This window comes from Rhipicephalus microplus, chromosome 1, assembly GCF_043290135.1.
Source record: "Rhipicephalus microplus isolate Deutch F79 chromosome 1, USDA_Rmic, whole genome shotgun sequence".
Classification (NCBI taxonomy): domain Eukaryota; kingdom Metazoa; phylum Arthropoda; class Arachnida; order Ixodida; family Ixodidae; genus Rhipicephalus; species Rhipicephalus microplus.
In genome coordinates, this window is record NC_134700.1 from 277,120,387 (window position 1) to 277,140,537 (window position 20,151).

A 20,151-nucleotide genomic window follows, 5' to 3' on the forward strand; every position below is an offset into this window, starting at 1 on the left:
CGCATACCAGAGGCGTGGAAACACTCTAAGGCAGTTCTGATATAGCGAAACCAGGAAAGTCGTCTAGCGTCAATCACCTGAGGCCATTCTTACTCACATGCTGCTTTGGCAAGGGGACAGAGCGCGTTCCTTACCCGTATCAACCACTACCTAATGACACTGGAGCCTACCCGCCCAATATGGTAGGCATCCGATCACACCGCTCCACACAAGGCATCATGCATGCTCCACCTTTACCACCAAATTCTCACCGACCCGACTAGCGGCACCCGGGCCATCCTCGGCCTGGATCTAGAAAAGGCGTTCGACAATTTAACACATGCAGCAATCCTGATCCGAATTAAGAAGTTCAACTTGGGCGAGCGACGCTGCAACTAGATCAAAGACTTCCTGTCATGCCCCACGGCACAACAGGAAGTATGTCTCTGAGAGACGCGGATCGGTACATCCTGCAGGGATTCAGTCTGAATTATCAGGCCCAACAAGGTCGGAAAGATGACATTTCACATAACATCGCTGACACGCTGATAGTTGCCCCTACTCCTAGAAATATGCACCCCGATCATCACGGAAAACGACGCCAGGCCCAGGCACTTCTGCACTCCTTCGGTGGGGAGAGGACTGCGCGCTTCATGGGCGCGGCGGAATGCACACACAAACACCAATTCACGGAGGTAGTAGTGGATGTCCCCTCCGGGCTTACCCTCGCGTGTAGTGTCAGTACAATGTATCCAGAAGAGGTCGCGATTGCGCTTGCGCTTACCGACCGCATCTGCGAGGCAGTTCTTCGCGACTGACAATCCGCAGTTCGTAACTACGTGCAGGGACGCATTTCTCTTGAAGCTCTACAGACTCTGAGGAAGGCTCGTCTACACAGTAGCACTACGATTTTGTGGTTCCCAGCACATGTCACCCCCCCCCCCCCCCGACGAAGGCCCCCCTGATTCGGACGATGTGCTACACCGCTATGTGCGAGAAATGACCCGCCGCACAGAATCTGCGACCGCCTTGTCGAGTTCGGACCTCCTGGTTCAGCACACGGAAGAACGCTTAGTCTGGTATAACTAATTACTAAGCACCACTAGTTAGGCAGGCGGATATGGTCCCCACCCAAGCTGAAATGATTCCAGGCAGTCGTCTAGCGACAGCTGCAGGCAGACACTTTCCTCAGTCCAGTGCGATTGCAGCACATTTTTTTCCCGCGAAGTACCCGAGTGACACCTGCAAATTATGACAGGCAACTAGAGCGACGCTCTCGCACATATTGCGGGAGTGCTCTGTCACAGCAGCTCAAATGGCAGTATCTCCGGATGCCCTTGCGTCGAAGCGGGCAGCCACTTTGCGCAGCTCCAACTTCAAGACACAAGAGCTGGGCAGTCCAGTGGACCCGTGAGGCGGCTATGAGGCAAGACCTCGAGGTCCCCTCATGGGAGACCCGAGTCTGGGTTGTAAACATTGCCGGACGTTCAATAAAGTTGTTTCCATCTATCCATGCTGCTCGCGGGCCGGCAGAAATGTGACTCAAGAGTTAGTCTCCTTTTAGACTTAATTAGGCGGCAGACTTATCACGTGGTGTCAAGACACATTCGTTGCGACTAATCGGTCATTCCTCTGCTTTCATTGGCAGCTCCACCAGTGGGAAAAGCAAGGAACAGAGCCGGTATCTGAGGCGGCAGCGTCCACACCTGTGCCGGCATGTGGTTGGCTGTCCCGCTGGCGGTCACCCAGACGGCGGGCTTGCTCCTTGCGGCATCAGCACAGACCCTGAGACTAGGTACTTCCAATTCCAACGTGGCAGGTACAACTGTCACGTTGTAACTTGCAGACAAAGACGAGCGCAAACGCCACTGCCTATAGCGTTGAATAGGGAGCTTTAGGGACGTTGCCTTAAAGCGACAAGCCCTTGCGTTCCATTGAATCATTTTTTTTTCAGGTGTGGCTGGAAGAACAAAGGAAAGCAATTGAGCGTGCGTACGCACAGCTCTTGGGGTCCCCGGTACTAAAGCTCCCTAACATTTCAGAAAGTTCAGCAAAACTTCTCTTGGGACTGATTGGCACATAGCTTTTAACGGAAAAACTTCAGTTCATACCAGGACGGACCACGAAAAACATGATGCTTGTCTCGCCTGTTCTTTGTGGTCAGTCCTGGTTTGGCCTGAAGTTTTCACCTTGGTAGCTCTAAATGAAGACGTTAATCACAATTGGACAACTCTCACTGTTCGTGTTTGCCACGGCGCAGTTGCAAACGCTAAGCTCAAGAAATAGCTCGTACGAAGCGTCACGCAAGATATTTTAAAAGCGAGTTTGCCCGCGAAGCCAGTTTCGCGACTTTGCGGTTGCTGCAGAGAAGCTGACTTGCGCGGACTCGCGGCGCGCTGTTTATGCCGTTATCGTATCTCCATCGAGATAAATATTTATTTTTCTTTACACCTGAAACTTCGCGCATCTAACTGTACGCATAGCGAGAAGAACAGCAGTTACATCGCTTTGCCGAGTTACAGAAGCGGGAAACAATCACGCCATAACCTCGAAGATCGATGAAATGCTGCGAGCGTTTTGTTACCAAGCTAGTTTACCAAAACGATGCCTACAACTAATTACCACTAATAAGGAAACAAGCAAAGGATAAATAAATAAACAAATAATTTATTTGTTTACTTAATTTGTTTAATTAATCATGCGTTCATGGTTTGAAAAGTATTTAATTGCTGTTTGTGTCGATGCGACCCCGGTACGAATATGTGAGTGATGCACAAGACAAGCACTGTACTAACGCATAACACAGTAGCACACGTCACAATATGCAGTTCTCTGAAGCTCCCAACAGGTTTCGCAGGCGCTGACAACAACGAGATACCGGACGTTGCCAACGGGACGGTACCTCCCGACGTGGAACTACTCGGGAGCAGGCTGGGATTCGCTTGCTTATATCCCAAGTGAGTGCTCCTGTAATCACGATGTAGAAACGATGGCCATCACTCGGCAGTAACTTGTGCTATACGTTCGGCGAAAGCGGTTACGTAGACATTTTATGTGAATTTTTGCCGGTCCGGATGTATCAATTTGACATGTTCCACGATGCGAGTTTGCACACATCAATCAATCAATCAATCAATCAATCAATCAATCAATCAATCAATCAATCTTTTTTTAAAATTTGATATAGTCATTGATGGTCAGGGAAAATTCGCCGTGCGGTTACCTTAAACACCCTTCATATGGTGGTTAAGCGAAGCCATAGTCACTCCTGCTTGCTATAGCACTGTTAAGTTCCAGCATACATGTTCACAATCTTGTCGGAGTATATATATATTAACACATGCACATGCAATGGCTTTACTAGTTCAGCAACGTTCTTAGATTGTTGCACAAAAAACGATTCACAGCGATCCGCCGGTGGCCGGTCCGAGCGCGTACCATGGCAACCGTCTACTGGGCGCCCGCTCTGTGGTGCCACACGGGGGTCTGGTGCGCTTCCACTGTTCGGTGCAGCAGTACTACCAGCTGATCGGTCCAGAGTCGGTCATCTGCATCGACGGCACCTTCAACGAGACGCTGCCCAGGTGCGAGAGGGCCTTTCTCGGTGAGCACCTGTGCTCCTCGACTTAATGACATTGTCTACTCTCGTAGCACCCTTTCAGTTAAGTGATGAAAAAAAAAATGTTTGTTGAAAACATTAGATAGAAGCCGTTCCCTCACAGAGAAAATTGGGGCAACGGAAGCTTTGCGTGTCTATCTAATCTATCTATCTATCTATCTATCTATCTATCTATCTATCTATCTATCTATCTATCTATCTATCTATCTATCTATCTATCTATCTATCTATCTATCTATCTATCTATCTATCTATCTATCTATCTATCTATCTATCTATCTATCTATCTATCTATCTATCTATCTATCTATCTTTCTATCTATCTATCTATCTATCTATCTATCTATCTATCTATCTATCTGTCTATCTATCTATCTATCTATCTATCTATCTATCTATCTATCTATCTATCTATCTATCTATCTATCTATCTATCTATCTATCTATCTATCTATCTATCTATCTATCTATCTGTCTGTCTGTCTGTCTGTCTGTCTGTCTGTCTGTCTGTCTGTCTGTCTGTCTGTCTGTCTGTCTGTCTGTCTGTCTGTCTTTCTTTCTTTCTTTTTCGGATTGCGCGACGCTCCCTTGAAATACTTCTTTTCTCAACGCCTAGAGTTATACCTTCACACTCACGTGCTTAACAGCGCAACACTTCAGTTAATTAGACAACGAAACGCGTAAATTAAGCACCGAAATGCGACGTTTAAACTTTACAATAACACGCGGCAGCAGGAAATGACAAGAGACCTCGACTATTCATCACATTTTCATATCGGCGCCGGATGACCACTGGCAAACCCAATAAGGAGAGATCATGTCCACTCAAGTCCATGGATATGCGCCTTTCGCTATATTACAGTGCACGTGGTTCATGTCATTCCACTGTCTTGCGGCTGCGTAGGCCGAGAGCATGAGCTGACGCTACCAGGAGCTGCTGAGTCACGTCTCATGTATGTGGCAGCTCATTGCAGATCATGCGGGTGCGTGCTACACTTGCAGAAAGCAACTATCAGACATAGACACGTTGATCAGCGCTCGCGTGAAACAGCCAAAGCATTTTTCATTAGATCCAATGACAAGTGCATAAGTCATCCGTCTATCACCTATGAAGAATATAATTATACCTGCATACATGAATCATGCTGCGTTGTAACACATGTGAACATGCGCACAGTTTTGATGAGTCATTGTTTCCCGTATATGTTCTTATCCTTCTCCAAATAAATTTCAGTATTGAGTTCAGCGCTGTGTCCCTTGTCTTTCCAAATCTAACCCGTTGCCCTGAAAACAATTCTACGATGAGCATCAATCGTTAAAAAACGGTGCATACAAATTTCGCGTGTGACCGGCGCATCTCCTTTCGAGGGCCGAATTCGCGCATAACAGAATTTCAGTACTCTGGATAAGCCCGCGTTTTACGACAACCAAGTCGCCACCAAGGTCCGCCTAAATTACGCCTTATTTAAGAGACTCTAAACCGTTTAGACGACTCTGGGGCCACTCATACTGATGTAGCTGGATGACATCTTACAGGACTTTTACAACTTATCAGAAGTGTCATTTTATCGTTGATAGAATTTGATTAATATAGTAATAACTGGATAAGATACTAATAATTGGCTAATAGAATAATGAATTGAATGCGTTCATATAATGTTCACGTGCATTATTTACTGAAACGTTTGGCACGACTTAGCCGAAAGACAAACTTCTATTTACGACACTTCGCAGGCTAACCAGCTTGTCACTTATATAAAGATCGAAAAAGTTAGTACTGCTCTTCGTATTCGTAATAAATGAGCGAAAGAAGCCCAATTTAAGGGTTCGATTTTGTTTTGGTTATAGACGCAATCCTAACGATAACTAACAGGCGATCGATCCAAAGAAAGTATAGGGTATGTTATTTGTATAATTTATGATATAAATGTGGAAGAAAAAAAGAAAAGTAGACGAAAAGACAACTCACCGCCGGCATGAAGCAAACTTGCCACTTTCGAATAACGCGAACAATAGGCGAGGACCTTTGGTCCTTCACAATTTACACCGGTATTGGAGTGCGACATTGCCTCTGCGCAAAGCAAATCTGTCTTCGCACAAAAAATCAGTAAAGGCCTTATTGAACTTTTTGCGTGGTAGTGGCCTATTGAATAGACTATAACACCCCAGATCATTTTTATTATTTTCTCTCTCACGTGTCTACTTTGCTCTTCGCTTTTTTTTCTATCTCTATTCCCCATTCTGCCTTCCCTTAGTGCAGGGTAGCAAACCGGATGCTTCAGTTTCTGGTGAACCTCCCTGCCTTTCTCTCAATTTATTCTCTCTCTCTCTACACCGGTATATGCACGCACTGCACTGTGGTGCACACAAATAAGCGCTATGTCGGAGTTGAGTAACGCAGACAGACACAATTGATGACAGTTGAAAAGTCACAGGGTCGTGTATTTACCGTATTTATAATAGTCTACACCGCTTCTTGAACGCGGTGAGCGAACGGTGAACGTGACTGCCTGTACCTTTGCATGGGCGATTCAGGGCGCAGTCATTGGGATAGAATTCGGCGAGTCTTCCACGACTCTAGTGAGTTTTTTACAGATCCACCGGCAGCCGGAGCACACGCCACTAACAAGAAGTATGCAACCCGAAACGATTCCGGTTATTTTTGCGATGCGCAGGTAATACGAGCGATCGGATTCAAGTACATGAGTGGTTACTGGCACAAACACGGTCCGTTGCGGTTCCTCGTCGCATCCTTTCACATCCCACATTAATTGTTCGTTACACGTGAACGACCCCGTCTTAGTAGATCCATCGCATCTCGCGACAACCAGCGAACCAACTGGATACTTTCGCCAAGGGCACCTCTCGATGGCATCGGCAATATCGGAACGTTTTGCCATATGATTAACCAATTCACCTTGACCCTTGCACGACTTCGCAAACACGGACCCGCGCACTTTACCGCCGAGCGGGATCAGCACGGTGTGGCCACCATCGTCCGAGTAACATCCAAGGGAGCCGTTCTCGGGCCCCCGCTGGCGAGCCTCGAAGCACCAGATTTTCTAGCTACTTTGCTGATGGCATAACTTCAGGATGACCTAATTGTGAGGCACATAACTGCACACTCGCTCACATGCTCTGGCAGTGCCCGGCGTTACATGGCGCCAAGTTTAGCACAGAAGAAGACTGGGAGAGGGCTCTTAAAAGCCCCGAACTCGTCCAATGCTCGGCAGTCTAGAAGGCCTGCGAACGGGCGGAGGGCCACGGTCTTCTAGTCCCGGCGTGGACGTGACCAACAACTGCGGCGTACCCCTCTTAGGGGGGCGTCTGACCAGTTCTCCAGGACCAAATGAAGTTCATTTCACTTCACTTCCAAGTACAAGAACCGGCCGTCTTTCACGAGTCCACGGAAGAGGGCGGAATCCATCAGTGACGGCTCTCTTCCTCCCTCGTCCAGGTACACAGCCAGCGGCGTTGGGGTCTTGGCGCACTTGGTGTTGTCCACCTGAACCGCATAGCCCGCCGCTATCGCTTTTCGCAGGTGTCCGTACGGGTCCTTCTTCTCCGAGTACTCGCGCGCAGCCATACGCGCGTTGACCCGGAACGCCGACGTGAAGCACATTGTGGGACTCGTGACCACCACCAGCAGCAGCGGCAGCACAAACATCTTTCGCAGCAATCTATTCGCGAGTGCTGTTCGAGAGACACACTGCTCGTGAATGCGACACGCCGCAAGTACTGACACTCCCGCTCCAATAGTGATGCGACTGTACCGGTCTATAGTTTCGAATTGATAAAATTGTACCCTCGCACAGTTTCGGATCTATAGCCCATCTTTGTCATCCTGTGCAGGAGAAAGATAAACCTACGCTCACGTTATCTGTTGAGAGGATCCAATCGAGATTCCGTTCCTGAGTGACTGTTGCGGTTCTTGGAAGAAGCATACGCCCACTTATCAGCGCTCATCACTATCGCACACTTGAGTACAACTCTATACAGAACGCTGTGACGGAGGCGCAGCAATGATCTTGTGAATAAGTAGGGCGAGATAACTCTATGCGCACACATACCAGCTGATGCATGCCGCGGCAGGAATTTTGCTACAACTGTAACACGCACAGTTTAGAACATGACGAGCTTTGCGAACGGTCGCCGGATGTGGACGGCAATACGTGCTCAAGAGTGCTCGAGGTGTACCTGACTGGGCTAGTTGTTTGTGCATACTTCAGGTTAACAGCGCGAAAATAACACACGGCGGACAGGTAGACGCGCGAGGATGCGACGGAGAGCGGCGGCATGCGGTTACACGACTGCCGTATTGGCGATACAGGACCGTCACAATGCCGAGGTTCGTCAAGGAACGGCCTCAGGAGTGACCATCGCGAAATTGGCTGCCATTATCGGGTGTGTTCCAATACTCACCGTAGACGGCTAAATAGACAGTTAAATGGACGGCGGCCATCTTAAGTCCCATTCCAATTCTCACGTAGCGGGCAAAGTAGACAGCTCCGAGAAGACCGCATCGTAGACACATACGATGCAGACTACTTTGCTGTCTAAACAAGGTGGCGACTCAGAGAATCACTCAGATAGATCAGATCTCGACGGAATGGTCGTCTGCACGCAAGCTTAACGCTTTCCCAGACGCCCAATGTTAGTAACGTTTATTTGTTTTTGATTTTAACACAAAATAAGCCATACAATACAACTGTTACGTTTGTTTATTTTAGCCTTTTCTTCTCGACGCGAGGTGACACATCGTCGCGTAAAAACCGTCCAGAAGTGTTCCAATTCTCGGACAGCATGGGCTCGGTGCTTTATTCTAAGCAGTCTGCGTAGACACTCTACGTGCTGTCTAAGAATTGGAACACAGCCGTAGTCGCAGCTGTTATCTGGTGTGTAGGTGTGGCGTTCGGTGTGTACCGCGGTTACCACCGCATGTGCCGGAGCACGCGCGAGACACTGCATGCCCTCCAGGCGTGGTTGTAATTTCGTGGGACGCTATCCCCATGCCATATTTTTCCTGTCCGCCATGTGTCAAAGGTACTCAAGGGTATTAAAACATTCTGAAGCAAGATACACTCGTTTTTTTATTTACTGTTTCAAATTAGAGGCGTTTACGAAAAGGTGAAACAACTGGAATGGCCTTCAGGAAAAGGTGAATGCGTCAGTATGGTATATTTTAGGAAACGGAAAATAAAATAAAGAAAGAAAGGTTAGTGCTGCGAAAACACACAGACAGACACACACACATACACACACAGTCCTTACTTGCCACATACATGACTCTAGTGGAAGATTCAGGTTAACTATAGATTATATGATCTTTCCCGTCAAGATCTTTAAGTCCAGACCCCAACTTAAAGTGAGATCTACCACATCACTTTTCTCCTCAACCTTGAGACACTCTATCATCGACTTTGCCTCAACGAAGCATTCGCGAATAGCTAGCTGCGCCACCTTGGTTTGACCACTCGCTCAGACTGTGACAGCTGTGGCACCTCAGAAACAATGGAAAATATGTTGTTAAATTGCTAGGCGTCACACTAGGAGAACTAAAGTCTAAATTGCGGAAACTGGGAAACAGAGGCACCCCACAAGAAGCTGTGCTCTCGCCCATGTTATATAACTTAGCAATGACTAGAGTTGCGAGGGAATTGGAGCGGATAGAAGATATACACTTCGCAATATATGCCGACGATATAACCATATGGAGCGCCAACGGAAACATAGGCGAAACGGAGACTAGACTTCAGGAGAGTGTAGAAATCATGAAAAGCACTCTCGGCGAAATGGGGCTTAAATTGTTCGGCGGCGAAGTCAGAACTTTTGCTTATAAAAAAACCGAGGTAGGGGTCGAAGACCCACGGGCTGTGTCCCAGGTGAGGAACCCAAGATTATCTTGCGCTGTCATGGCGGATCCGCGATCAAGTAGGTCGAAAAAATTAATATTCTAGGCTTTTACGTAGAAGCTGGAGGTAGCAACCTCACTGCCATTCAGCATATTTCCAAAAAAAACTGACCAAGTACTCAGGCTACTAAAAAGAATCCCCAACCAACACAGGGGCCTCGGTGAGGACAGCGCTCTAAGGCTACTACACGCCTTCGCTCTCTGTCACTTTACCTACGTGGCAGGTCTCCTACAATGGTCGCAGGTCGAGCTGAACAAACTCAACACCATTATCAGAAAGTTAATCAAGGCTGCCCTAGGTGTACCCAACAGTGCGTCGAATGGGAAACGCATGAGCTTAGATGTGCACAATACTATGCAAGAAATGGCTGAAGCGCAACAGACGGCGCAGCAAGGACTAACGAGGACACGTGCGGGTAGGCTGATACTCAGGGCAATCGGGTCAGTCCCAAATAGATCGAAGAACCCGAGGGAGGTCAAGGTCGAACTGAACGCGGAGCTTAGAGACGTAATCAGAACCACTCCCCTACCTAGAAACAAGCATCCGGAACACAATACCAACAGGCGAAAAGCGAGGGCGAAAGCTTTATTGAAAGAAATCGAACAGGTAGGACAAGAGGCGGCCGTCGTGGACGCAGCCTGGGTGAAAGGTCAAGAGGCCTACACGGCTGTGGTGGTCCACAGCCAGGGAGAGGTACGGGACGCCCTGACTATACTCACTAAGGACTCCACGGTGGCGGAACAAGCCACTATTACTTTGGGTATCAGGAACAGAAAATGGTCATACATCTATAGCGACTCCAAAGCAGCAATTAAGAGCTTCGACAAGGGCTATGTCACTGGGACTGTGGTTACACTTATGAACAAAGTCAATCCAATGGATACTGAAATCCAATGGTTTCCTGCGCATATGGGCAAGTGGACGAAACTCGGGTCAACCTCAACGAGGTGACGAATGACCTGGCACAAGGACTCGCTTGCCGTGCCGGTCAGACCCGACCCGACGCCCACTACCATTCCGGGGACTATAAAGATAATTTTATCACATACTACGACATCACGAAATATTAATACTTGGGGCGTAGGCAACTCCCACTGCCACACGCAAAAATGAACAGGGCTCAGGCAGTCGCGCAACGTTTACTGCAAACCTGAACTTACCCCACTTTGTATTTTCTACATAAAATTCACCCTGACAGCGAAATTCAAGACAAGTGTGACGCGTGTGATTGCATCATTGGGATCAGACACATGCGGGCGGGCTGTCCCGCGACTCTCGCTGACCCCGAAGAACAATGGTTTTACCGGCAGACGATGGTGCGAAGCGCGTCTTATCAAGATCAACTACGGGCAGTCCAGAAGGTCCACAATGACGCCACAAGGCTCGGCCTGACGGTACCGACGTGGACGCGACCCGCCTCGGTCTGAGAAGACCGGGCTTCTGGACACTAACAATGTTTTGTGAATGAATTAATTTCTAGGCGTACAGAGAACAAAGAACACTTCTCCAAAGTGGAACATGGTCAAATTCCAAAGCACTGCTAAATCTGGGGAATCTGCTTGGAACAAAACGTTTCCCTAAACTGATCAAATTCAAATGTGAAAAATCGATGTTCAGGCTTCCCGAGGGCACCAACTTCATTGATAAACTGTGAAGTGTCATACATCGCAAGCATCACGTTCTCACTTCCACTTACCACGGTGACGTTTTCTTTTTCTTGCGCTACTGCTGGTGGGATCTTGCTGCCCTTAATCCCCTTCCCTTGTTACTTGTACGACGTGGCATGTAGACGCCGCCTACATACGCCAGCAGAATTCTTTGTCCTTCAATAAGGAGTTTTCTCTGTGTTTCTGTGCTGTCTTGAATGTGCCTTCTCTTGTCCATGTCTTATGTCTGCGCCACCATATATTATTGTGCTACCATACCAACTAACCAAAATAACCACCCTCATTGAGGTCAGAGTATGTTTCGTTTGATAGCCGCTTCAGCGGAAGTGGTGACAATCGTTTGATAGCCGCTTCAGCGGAAGTGGTGACAATCCACGAGAGGAAGCATGTGGTATTCAAGTAGAAGGTGAACAAATGTCACATACGAACATTTGCTGGAACGGTTCTCCAAACAACAGCGGTACACAAGGACCGGCGTGTTCCAGGAATCGCAGTGAAGAAGACAGAGAAGTTATCAACCCTAAAATCAATTAAAGTGTACAGACTGCAATGCAATTTTTCAATGAGCTAGGTTCTTTGGGAAGTTCTACGGCAATCCCGTTGGCAAAATAAAGTCAACAACGCAAAAGGTATGGCGCCTTCTCGACAAAAAAAAAACATACAAAGGGATATATAGAAAACAAGCATATGTATAATGGGACTATTTCAATTTGGGAGTGAACCAGCACTTGATATGGAGGTGTAAAACATATGGGTTATCTTGCAGGAGAAAGGCGTCATTAGCTGGCAAAGCATATATATATATATATATATATATATATATATATATATATATATATATATATATATATATATATATATATATATATATATATATATATATATATATATATATATATAGTAAAAAAAGTAGATGCACTTTCACATAACAACTTGTTTATTCAGCCGACATTTCGACGGGAGCCCCGTCTTTTTCAAGGCATAATACTATTTACACATTTTCGTGTCTTCTTATAGCTACTCGAGACAGGAGGGAAGGGAACAGAAGAAAAATATTCACAACAACAAAAAACAAACAAGAAAAAGAGAAGGAAAAATGGAGGAAGGAACGTTAGAAAGAAGCAAGAGGGACATGGCGGGATTATGAAGGAACAGGAACTCAACAAAGTAAGGCGAACGTAAACGAGCTATGCAATCTTTGTAAACAATACCTCCCAAGCACCCACCCTTTCCCCAAGCGGACATTTTGACCACCGTTTCTGTATTTCACCCTCCGGTGCAATCCGCTGGCGGCTTGCTCTCCTTTGAAGTCTACGACAAATCGGTGGGGAGAGCTTAAGCGCTTCAAGTGCATGCTGGTGGCGTTGAAAGATAGGAAAGAGCCGGTAATCGTGGCGACGCTATCAATATACGGGAAACGCTTAGAAATAAACTCTCGTTATGCGCACTGATAACATGCAGCCACGGGGATCTTTTATCTCTTGCGAGAGGTCGGCATGAAGTGTATACGGTTTTTCTCGAGTCCCTGGAAATGTTACGTTACGCGTGGCCAAATGACACATATCTAAGTAATCACGCGTTTTCAGTGGGAAAGAATGCAAATTTCGTTTTTTTTTCAAACGAGCATTGGTATTCAGATTCTGCTGGGTGGCGAGCTTTTTGACTGATCGCTGGATGGGATGGGTTGAAATAATATGCAGCCGTTCCTATGTGTTGGCGCGTGAGATGCATTTACTTGCCAGCGGTGTGACTAGAATGCGCGTCTACAAAATTAGTACGCACCTCATTGTCATTTTTTTTTTCACCAGACGCTCCATCATCGTCTTTTCTCTCACAAACAAAAGGAACGGGAAGATTAAATGCAGTTCACATATCAACGACCTCGAAACGAATAGTCTAGTTATGTCGATCTTCGATTGCAATGTCCGAAAAAACTCGCATTTGCTTTTCGTCTCGCCTCACAGGTTGCGCGTTGCAGACGACAGATCCGCCAGTGTATACATGCGGAATTTGGACTTTCGGAGTCACCACCACCACGATTTGCTTTCCTTATTCTATCTCGGAAGCTTTCAGCGTCTGCAGCGCGCTGTAGCGGTGTGTAGGCGGATGTGAGAGGACGTGCGCGCGTACACGGCCAAACGCTGTACCGTGTGTTCGCAGAGCGACGGCTGGTGACCAGAGTGAAAGCCGACTACGTGCTGGGACCCGGCGGCCTGTACGTGGTGCCGCCAGACGCGCCCGTCGAAATTACCTGCCGCCGCACCGTGGGCGGAAGAGGCGGAATGCCCACCTGGCAGTGGGACGCCAACCTGGACGTCTTCGTTAAGGGTGAGTGAAATGACGTAACACCTATGTGTCCTATATACGTCGCCGTTCACACATAGCCGGCCCACAATGTCACACGGAATCCTCCATGCATATATACCTAAGACGACTGGAAGGCGAAAGCCATTTCCTTTATCTCCTTTATTTTTATCTGAGTCTATTGTATTGATCCTTCACAGAAAGCTTGCTGGACCTAACCTGGCTTCGCACAGCTTCCGTGATCGTCGTGCCTTTGTGAACCGAGTGGCGATGACGTGCGATTACGACATCATGACGTCACGATATCTGGCAATCTGTGACGTTATTGATGATGTCAGTGATAACAGAGTGTTATATCGTGGCACGCAGTGTGCGAGCAGCACACACGTTTCCCTAAGTATCAGGTGACTTTTGACCGACTTAAATGACTTCGTTTCTTTTTTTTTCTTTTCATGCATACCTCGCGTCGATGCCCAAGCCGCCGCCAAGGTCTCGCGATGTATCGTCCTCTCGCCAAATCTCGAAACCGTCTTAACTTGATTATTCCGCATATATAATAATAATAATAATATCTGGGCTTTAACGGCCCGAAACCATGACGTGGTTATGAGAGCCGCCGTAGTGGAGGGACGCGGAGGTTTCGACCACGGCCGGCATCCAACCCGCGTCGGCCAGGTCAGCAGCCGAGCACCAAAACGTGGACTGCTTCACCGCGACGTACTATTGGACATATAAGGCGTTCACCTTGATAAGATAAATAATCGTGCCACGTTCAGTATACCGCACTCAAAGGACGCATAGGAACGCAGGTAAGATTCTGTTCGTGTAAACGAAGAGAGAAAATAAAATGCAAGTACGAACATATATAATAAACTACATATGGCTGCGGAAGAAGCAGCAGTGGCAGAGCAGCTTAGGCTATAGGTCACTCACTATACGCGTGAATGACGGATGACGCGATATTTATTCCGATAGTTTTTTTTTTTTCTTTACTGCACATCAATGGTCGTGGAGACTGAATGCCAACATTCCGGCAAGGTCTTCGCCGGATCTTCAGCTTGCGTCGTGGGCGTCCCTCTCTATAGCTTTGGCGACCGAAAGCACGTTAGGCGAACTGTTTGCGTAGTTGTCGGTGTCATGTACCCTTTTATTCTTCTCCGGAGGGCGCGTGAGTTCGAGTATGCAACTCGATTGAACTACCGATTTACGCCACCCTCTAATCATGAACCCGTGACTCGCAGAGGGCACCTTCCTGACCTCTCCGACGTCCACGATTCGCATGGACCCTGTGGATGGCAGCCGCGGACTGTTCATCTGCTCGGACGGCGACGAAGAAGTGACGGTCACCCTCGAAGCACGAGGTGCGTGTACGCTTTCGACTTCTATCACGTTGTTGCACCTCTTGCTGTTGAAGTATTCAAAAAGTAAACTGAAGGTAATTACAGAACATTACTGTACTTTGTGAATGCTGCTAATTAGATAGATAGATAGATAGATAGACAGACAGACAGACAGACAGACAGACAGACAGACAGACAGACAGACAGACAGACAGACAGACAGACAGACAGACGACGAGTAGCCTTTAACCTGTCCGATATCCTTGCGTGTATGAATAGTTAACGCCTTACCCATAGTATAATCGTTTGACCATTCATTACCTAATACAGTAGTAGTAGTAGTAGTAGTAGTAGTAGTAGTATAGTTTATTGTAGATCTGACGCTTAATTCTGCAGCCCACTATGGGTAACGGCGCAGCGTCAGGAGAAAGGGAAATGGGAAATAAAGGGGAAAGCAGAAGAAAGAAAAAGACAGTAGAAAGATAGAAGAATAAGAACCTGGGTCATTCATGAGGAGGCCTATGGAAAAGTCAGTGCCCAGAAAGTTGCGGTCGTCTATCGGGTGGCGGTGATTTCCGTCACCACCATAAACTCCTCTATAGGCTGTGCCCTGACGTTGACAGGCGCAGGAAATGGGAAATGGCTGGGGGTGGTTGCACGGAGGCCCTGTTGCCGGTAGGCATTGGTCAGTCTGCGCGTACCTCCGCCAACGTTGGGCATGCTCAAGTGTCTCGGGGTCACCGCAACGTTCACAGGCTAGTGACGTCAGCAAGCAGCCCTGGCTGCTTGCTGACGTCACCGAAGCTATGCTGAGCGAAGCTTGCTGACCGAAGCTATGCATAGCTTCGGCTCGTAGTATGTCCCTTTCACATAGCTACACCTCACATTCTTGGTGAAGTTTCGGAACGCCAAATTTCGGCAGTATGCTGTTTGCAACTCTCTCTTGGTGCGCTTCTTCTCAGGTGATCGGTGCCCTCGACCACTGCTGGACCGGAACTTGCTCACGCGATCCAACTCGATCCATGCCGAGTTCGCGTGCACTCGAGGCCTGCTGCTGGGGCCGCTGAGCGTGCGCTGCCAGAACTTCCGGCGGTGGGACCTGGAGCCTCCGACATGCTTCGTGGCCGAGGGCTGCCCTTCGTCGGTGCAGGGAGGCCAGCAAGGATCCCGCTTTCCTTGTGTGGTGCCCGAGTTGCCGACAGCGATCGAGGCGTTCGTCGACAACCGTCGCGTCGTGGCGGGCGACGCTGTCGCGCCCGGCGAGTCGATACGCTTCCACTGCGAGCCCGTGGGCAGCTTCAAACTTCTGGGCGAAGCCCAGTTGACTTGCATCGACGGGCGCTGGAGCGATAAGCTTCCACTTTGCGCCGTCAGCAGACGTAAGTCGGCCCATATTATCAGGATGGCGATGCCGAGGCATCGGCAAAGAGTTTTTTGTGTCCTTTATTCGAACATCTCGGTACCCGGGTATCAAAACTAACGTGCGGTTTTTCTCTGCATCCAAGAAGTGATGCCCTTTGTTTAAAATAATGTTTCAGATCTATGAACAAGCTCATCGAGTGGATATTGACCATTTTATTCCATGTAACCATCTACATAAATACATTTTATGTTAATATCGGTATCCAAACTTAATGCCCCCGAGTCAGTGCAATATATAGGACCGGGTACTTAGCTTGAAAGGTGGAGACACCTAGTATGACAAAGATTGTTTTTTTTTCTTTTCGCAAGACACGGTACTAAAGTCTCGGAAGAAGAGAATACAGTCCTGTGCGATAAATGTTGATAGACTTCAGATCAATTCTTCCATGTACTTATACAACAATGCAAAAAGTGTCCATGGAGGCTGTAAGAAGCAGGAGTGGTGAAAAAAAAAACACCAAGATAACGTTCTCCGTAACACTTGAAGGCAAGAGCCGGCACCACATGTGGTAATGCATCAGCTTATACAATTGGATCCAGATCAGATTTCGTACTAGACATGACGGGGCGCAGAGTCAGAGACACGCTTAAAAGTACCTTTAAAGAATTGCAGTGACGTCGTGTGATGACGTAACAAATTACGTAAATAGGTTCTGCGGACTCCCGTAAGGTATAGCGGAAGGATTGTGAAAGAAATCATTGCTATGAAGGGTCATGAAACGGTTACTGTAACAAACACGTGTCAGTCGATGACCTCTTTCGCATTGCCAATTGTAAGATCTGTGACGCTATATATGATGACTTAGTAAGGTGGTAGTTTGTGCAAACTGATGTTTCGTTATTACCGAGGGGGATGAAACGCTAAAAGGACGACGTGGGCATTAAACAGACATAATCTCAGACATGCGGGTATCATCCGCCATGTTACACTAACTTTTCCTTCACTCCCCCCCCCCCCCTTCCATCTCTTCGTCTTTTTTCATGCGCTCAGCGCAAACCGCTTCAAGAGGTCCCCTGAAATTCCAGCTGGCCGCCTTATGTGCTGCAATGGATCGCTAAAGACCATCTCATTTCGTTTCGCACGCTGTAGGCGTGCTCCCAAAGGCGGTCACGGAGGCAGCTGTTTGTCTGACCGATATAGCAGGAGCTGCGACAAAAAAAATCCTATCCACAACGCTTGGTAGTACGCAATGCACATAACAGTTTCGGTGCTTCAGCTTGCACCCTTTGAGGTTTCGCAACAGGACGATTTCTTTTTGAGAGCGACGGCAACTTGTGCCAGTGTTGTTCCGTCTTACGCCAAGGAATTCCCATTTCGAGGCGCGAAAATTCTTTATTTCGGGCACTTTAGCCTGCATGCTTCGAAAAAAAAAATCCCACATATGTCCCTCTTTTATAGTATAGTAACATGCGTGAAGCAAGAGCACACACGTGCGCACGCACACATATATAATGGATGTGTGTGACATGTTTACGACTATTCAAATATGACTTGTGTTGCGTTATTGCACGTCATGAAAGCATGGCCATCCTAACCTCGTGAATTGTATCTACATACGTGAGTTTTCAGCCGAAAACAGGAGGGAACAAGACATCGCGCCATATAATCATCGAAAACGAATTTCAAGGGTTCTGCCTTTCAGTGCTGCATGCGGCAGGACCGAGCGCAGTAATTGATGAAGTGGCACACAAAAAACAATCTCGCCCGCACGAACTAGCACGCACACACCGAACACTTGTGTTCACCTGAAGGCCTGGCCACACGTCAGGCCTTCATTTTTATATGTGCGTGATCGCATCGTTTTTGCGCTGCCCCATCAATGTCATGGCTCACCAACGAGTTCATTATTATATATTTCAGCAACTGCCAAAGCCCTAACCACACTGTCACTGGCATGCTTTAGTCATGTTACGCTGAATTTCCCTTGCTGAAATTCCCCGCCATACGGCAGATTCCATTTTTTCTCCTTAGGGCGGCCGAAAATTCCCCGGATAAGGGAAAATTCCCTGTACGGAACACCGCTGGCTTGTGCGGTGCCGTCAACGCGACTGTCATTACGCGTCTTCACGCCGTCTTTGTTAAAGGCCTGACCGCACATACGCGTTGCCGATTGTCAGCGCGTGGCTTTTTGACGCGTCACCGCACGCTCTCCTTGAAGAGGGTACGGCGCGGAGCTTCAAGGAGAGGCCACACCCTCCCCTTGAAGAGAGAGGACGCGGAGCTTCGCGGAGCCATGCGCCCTCTCTCTCTCTGGGTGCGGCGTGGAGCTTCCCTCTCCTTGAAGAGAGAGGACGCGGACCTTCATGGAACCATGCGCCCTCTCTCTCTCTCTCTCTGGGTGCGGCGCGAAGCTTCTCTCTCCTTGAAGAGAGAGGATGCGGAGCTTCACGGAGCCATGCGCCCTCTCTCTCTGAGGCGTGCAGCGCGGAGGTTCAAGGAGAGGCCGCACCCTCTCCTTGAAGAGAGAGGACGCGGAGCTTCGCGGAGCCATGGCGCCGCTTCAAAAAGTCACCACTCTGACAATCAGCAACGCGCACGTGTGGTCAGGCCTTTAGCGCTTCACCCCTCGATAGTCTTGATGACGACGATTCATCGTGACGTCGCCGTATGACGTCGTTAGTGAAGTAGGTCACATTAGTTTTTGTCCTTTCTTCACCGAACCGTTACCGCCGCCACTCCATTCGCTTGCCGTGTTTCGCTGAATGGACCACGCAGCGAGGCACCTCGGAAAAGGAAGTCGCGCTGCTCGCGGAAAGGGGCTAGACCGGTGGGGAGGGAGGTGCAGGAGCTGTGTTCTTGGTTTTTATTAGTGCCTCTGTTTCGCCCGCGATGAGCATGCGCGGGATTTTGTTGGGCACCTAGTGTAAGCGTTATATACTTTCGGTTCAAGCATCAAAGCTTTCAGTTGTGAGTAAGCGCTTGTGGTGTGGCCTTTCTTGTCCGTGTTTTTTTCGCGCTACGTTTACGTTGTTATGGAGGCACCTAAAGCATTCACACTTAATAAATACTTCTGCTGCTGTGTTCTTCACGCAGCGCACACCCTGTCGGTGACGTTAAACTTCCCGCACGCCGTCTCCCCGGGCGGCGTGGTGCACGTGCTGCCCTACACGGAGGTCAACATGGTGTGCACCAGCAACGATCCGGGACTGCCACCCCAGTGGTCCTTGGAGGCACAAGTCAACGCCACAGCCTTTGGTAATACACGAAGCGCGCCTCACTTCTTAAAACAATACCGCACCACCCCTCTACTACATGGCCTACACACCAACTCTATTGACAACATAGCACGCAGTTTAGGCGATATTTCTGCGTTTTACATAAGCTTCCACATTGCGTCTTTCAGTTACGCCACTATATGCTATAAAAACAAACGAAGCAAGCATCCCAACATTCATTAGGCGCATATGCTATTAGTGATCAATGCATGTACAGTGTATACCAAAGAAGAACGGCTATTTAGGCTAGTTGGTTAAATTTCATGGTAATAAGGGCTGCAGCACAAGCACGAAGGTGCTAGAAGAAACGTGAAACGAAAGGCGAGGCAAGGAAAGCAAAGAGCGCTCGTGTTGTCCTCTTTGCTTTCCTTGCCTCGCCTTTCGTTTCACGTTTTTTCTAGCACCTTCGTGCTTGCGCTGCAGCCCTTATTACCATGTATATTAAAGCTTCCAGTAGGAAGAAGAGAAAAATAAATGGAAGAAAAGGAAAGGTAGTGAGGTCAACCAGCCCAGGATAACCGGTTTACAGACAGGAAATGCGCACTCGTGCCAATAGGCTAAAAATTTATATATGGAAACGCAAACATGCATAACCTATAGAAGTTCGCAATGAACTCTGTTTCCAATGGCGAGAGTTCGACGACAGGCGGGATTGGTTAAAAAACTGGCAGATCCAAAGGGTAAGATCAAAT

At 48.1% G+C, this 20,151-nt stretch overlaps 1 protein-coding gene across 3 annotated transcripts in view; it reads left to right on the plus strand.

Annotated features, from left to right (window-relative positions):
* Positions 1–20,151, plus strand: part of LOC142817782 (complement component receptor 1-like protein) — a 36,192-nt gene that overhangs the window by 12,116 nt on the left and 3,925 nt on the right. For 2 of the 3 annotated variants that reach the window (XM_075895439.1, XM_075895443.1), the window contains exons 2-8: positions 1,628–1,798; positions 2,828–2,936; positions 3,387–3,583; positions 13,338–13,505; positions 14,723–14,842; positions 15,784–16,200; positions 19,278–19,439. In XM_075895439.1, the coding sequence (XP_075751554.1) occupies positions 1,696–1,798; positions 2,828–2,936; positions 3,387–3,583; positions 13,338–13,505; positions 14,723–14,842; positions 15,784–16,200; positions 19,278–19,439 (1,276 nt within the window). In that variant the 5' untranslated portion in view covers positions 1,628–1,695. The remainder of the gene's footprint in view (positions 1–1,627; positions 1,799–2,827; positions 2,937–3,386; positions 3,584–13,337; positions 13,506–14,722; positions 14,843–15,783; positions 16,201–19,277; positions 19,440–20,151) is intronic. The other variant, XM_075895446.1, reaches the window with a different exon arrangement.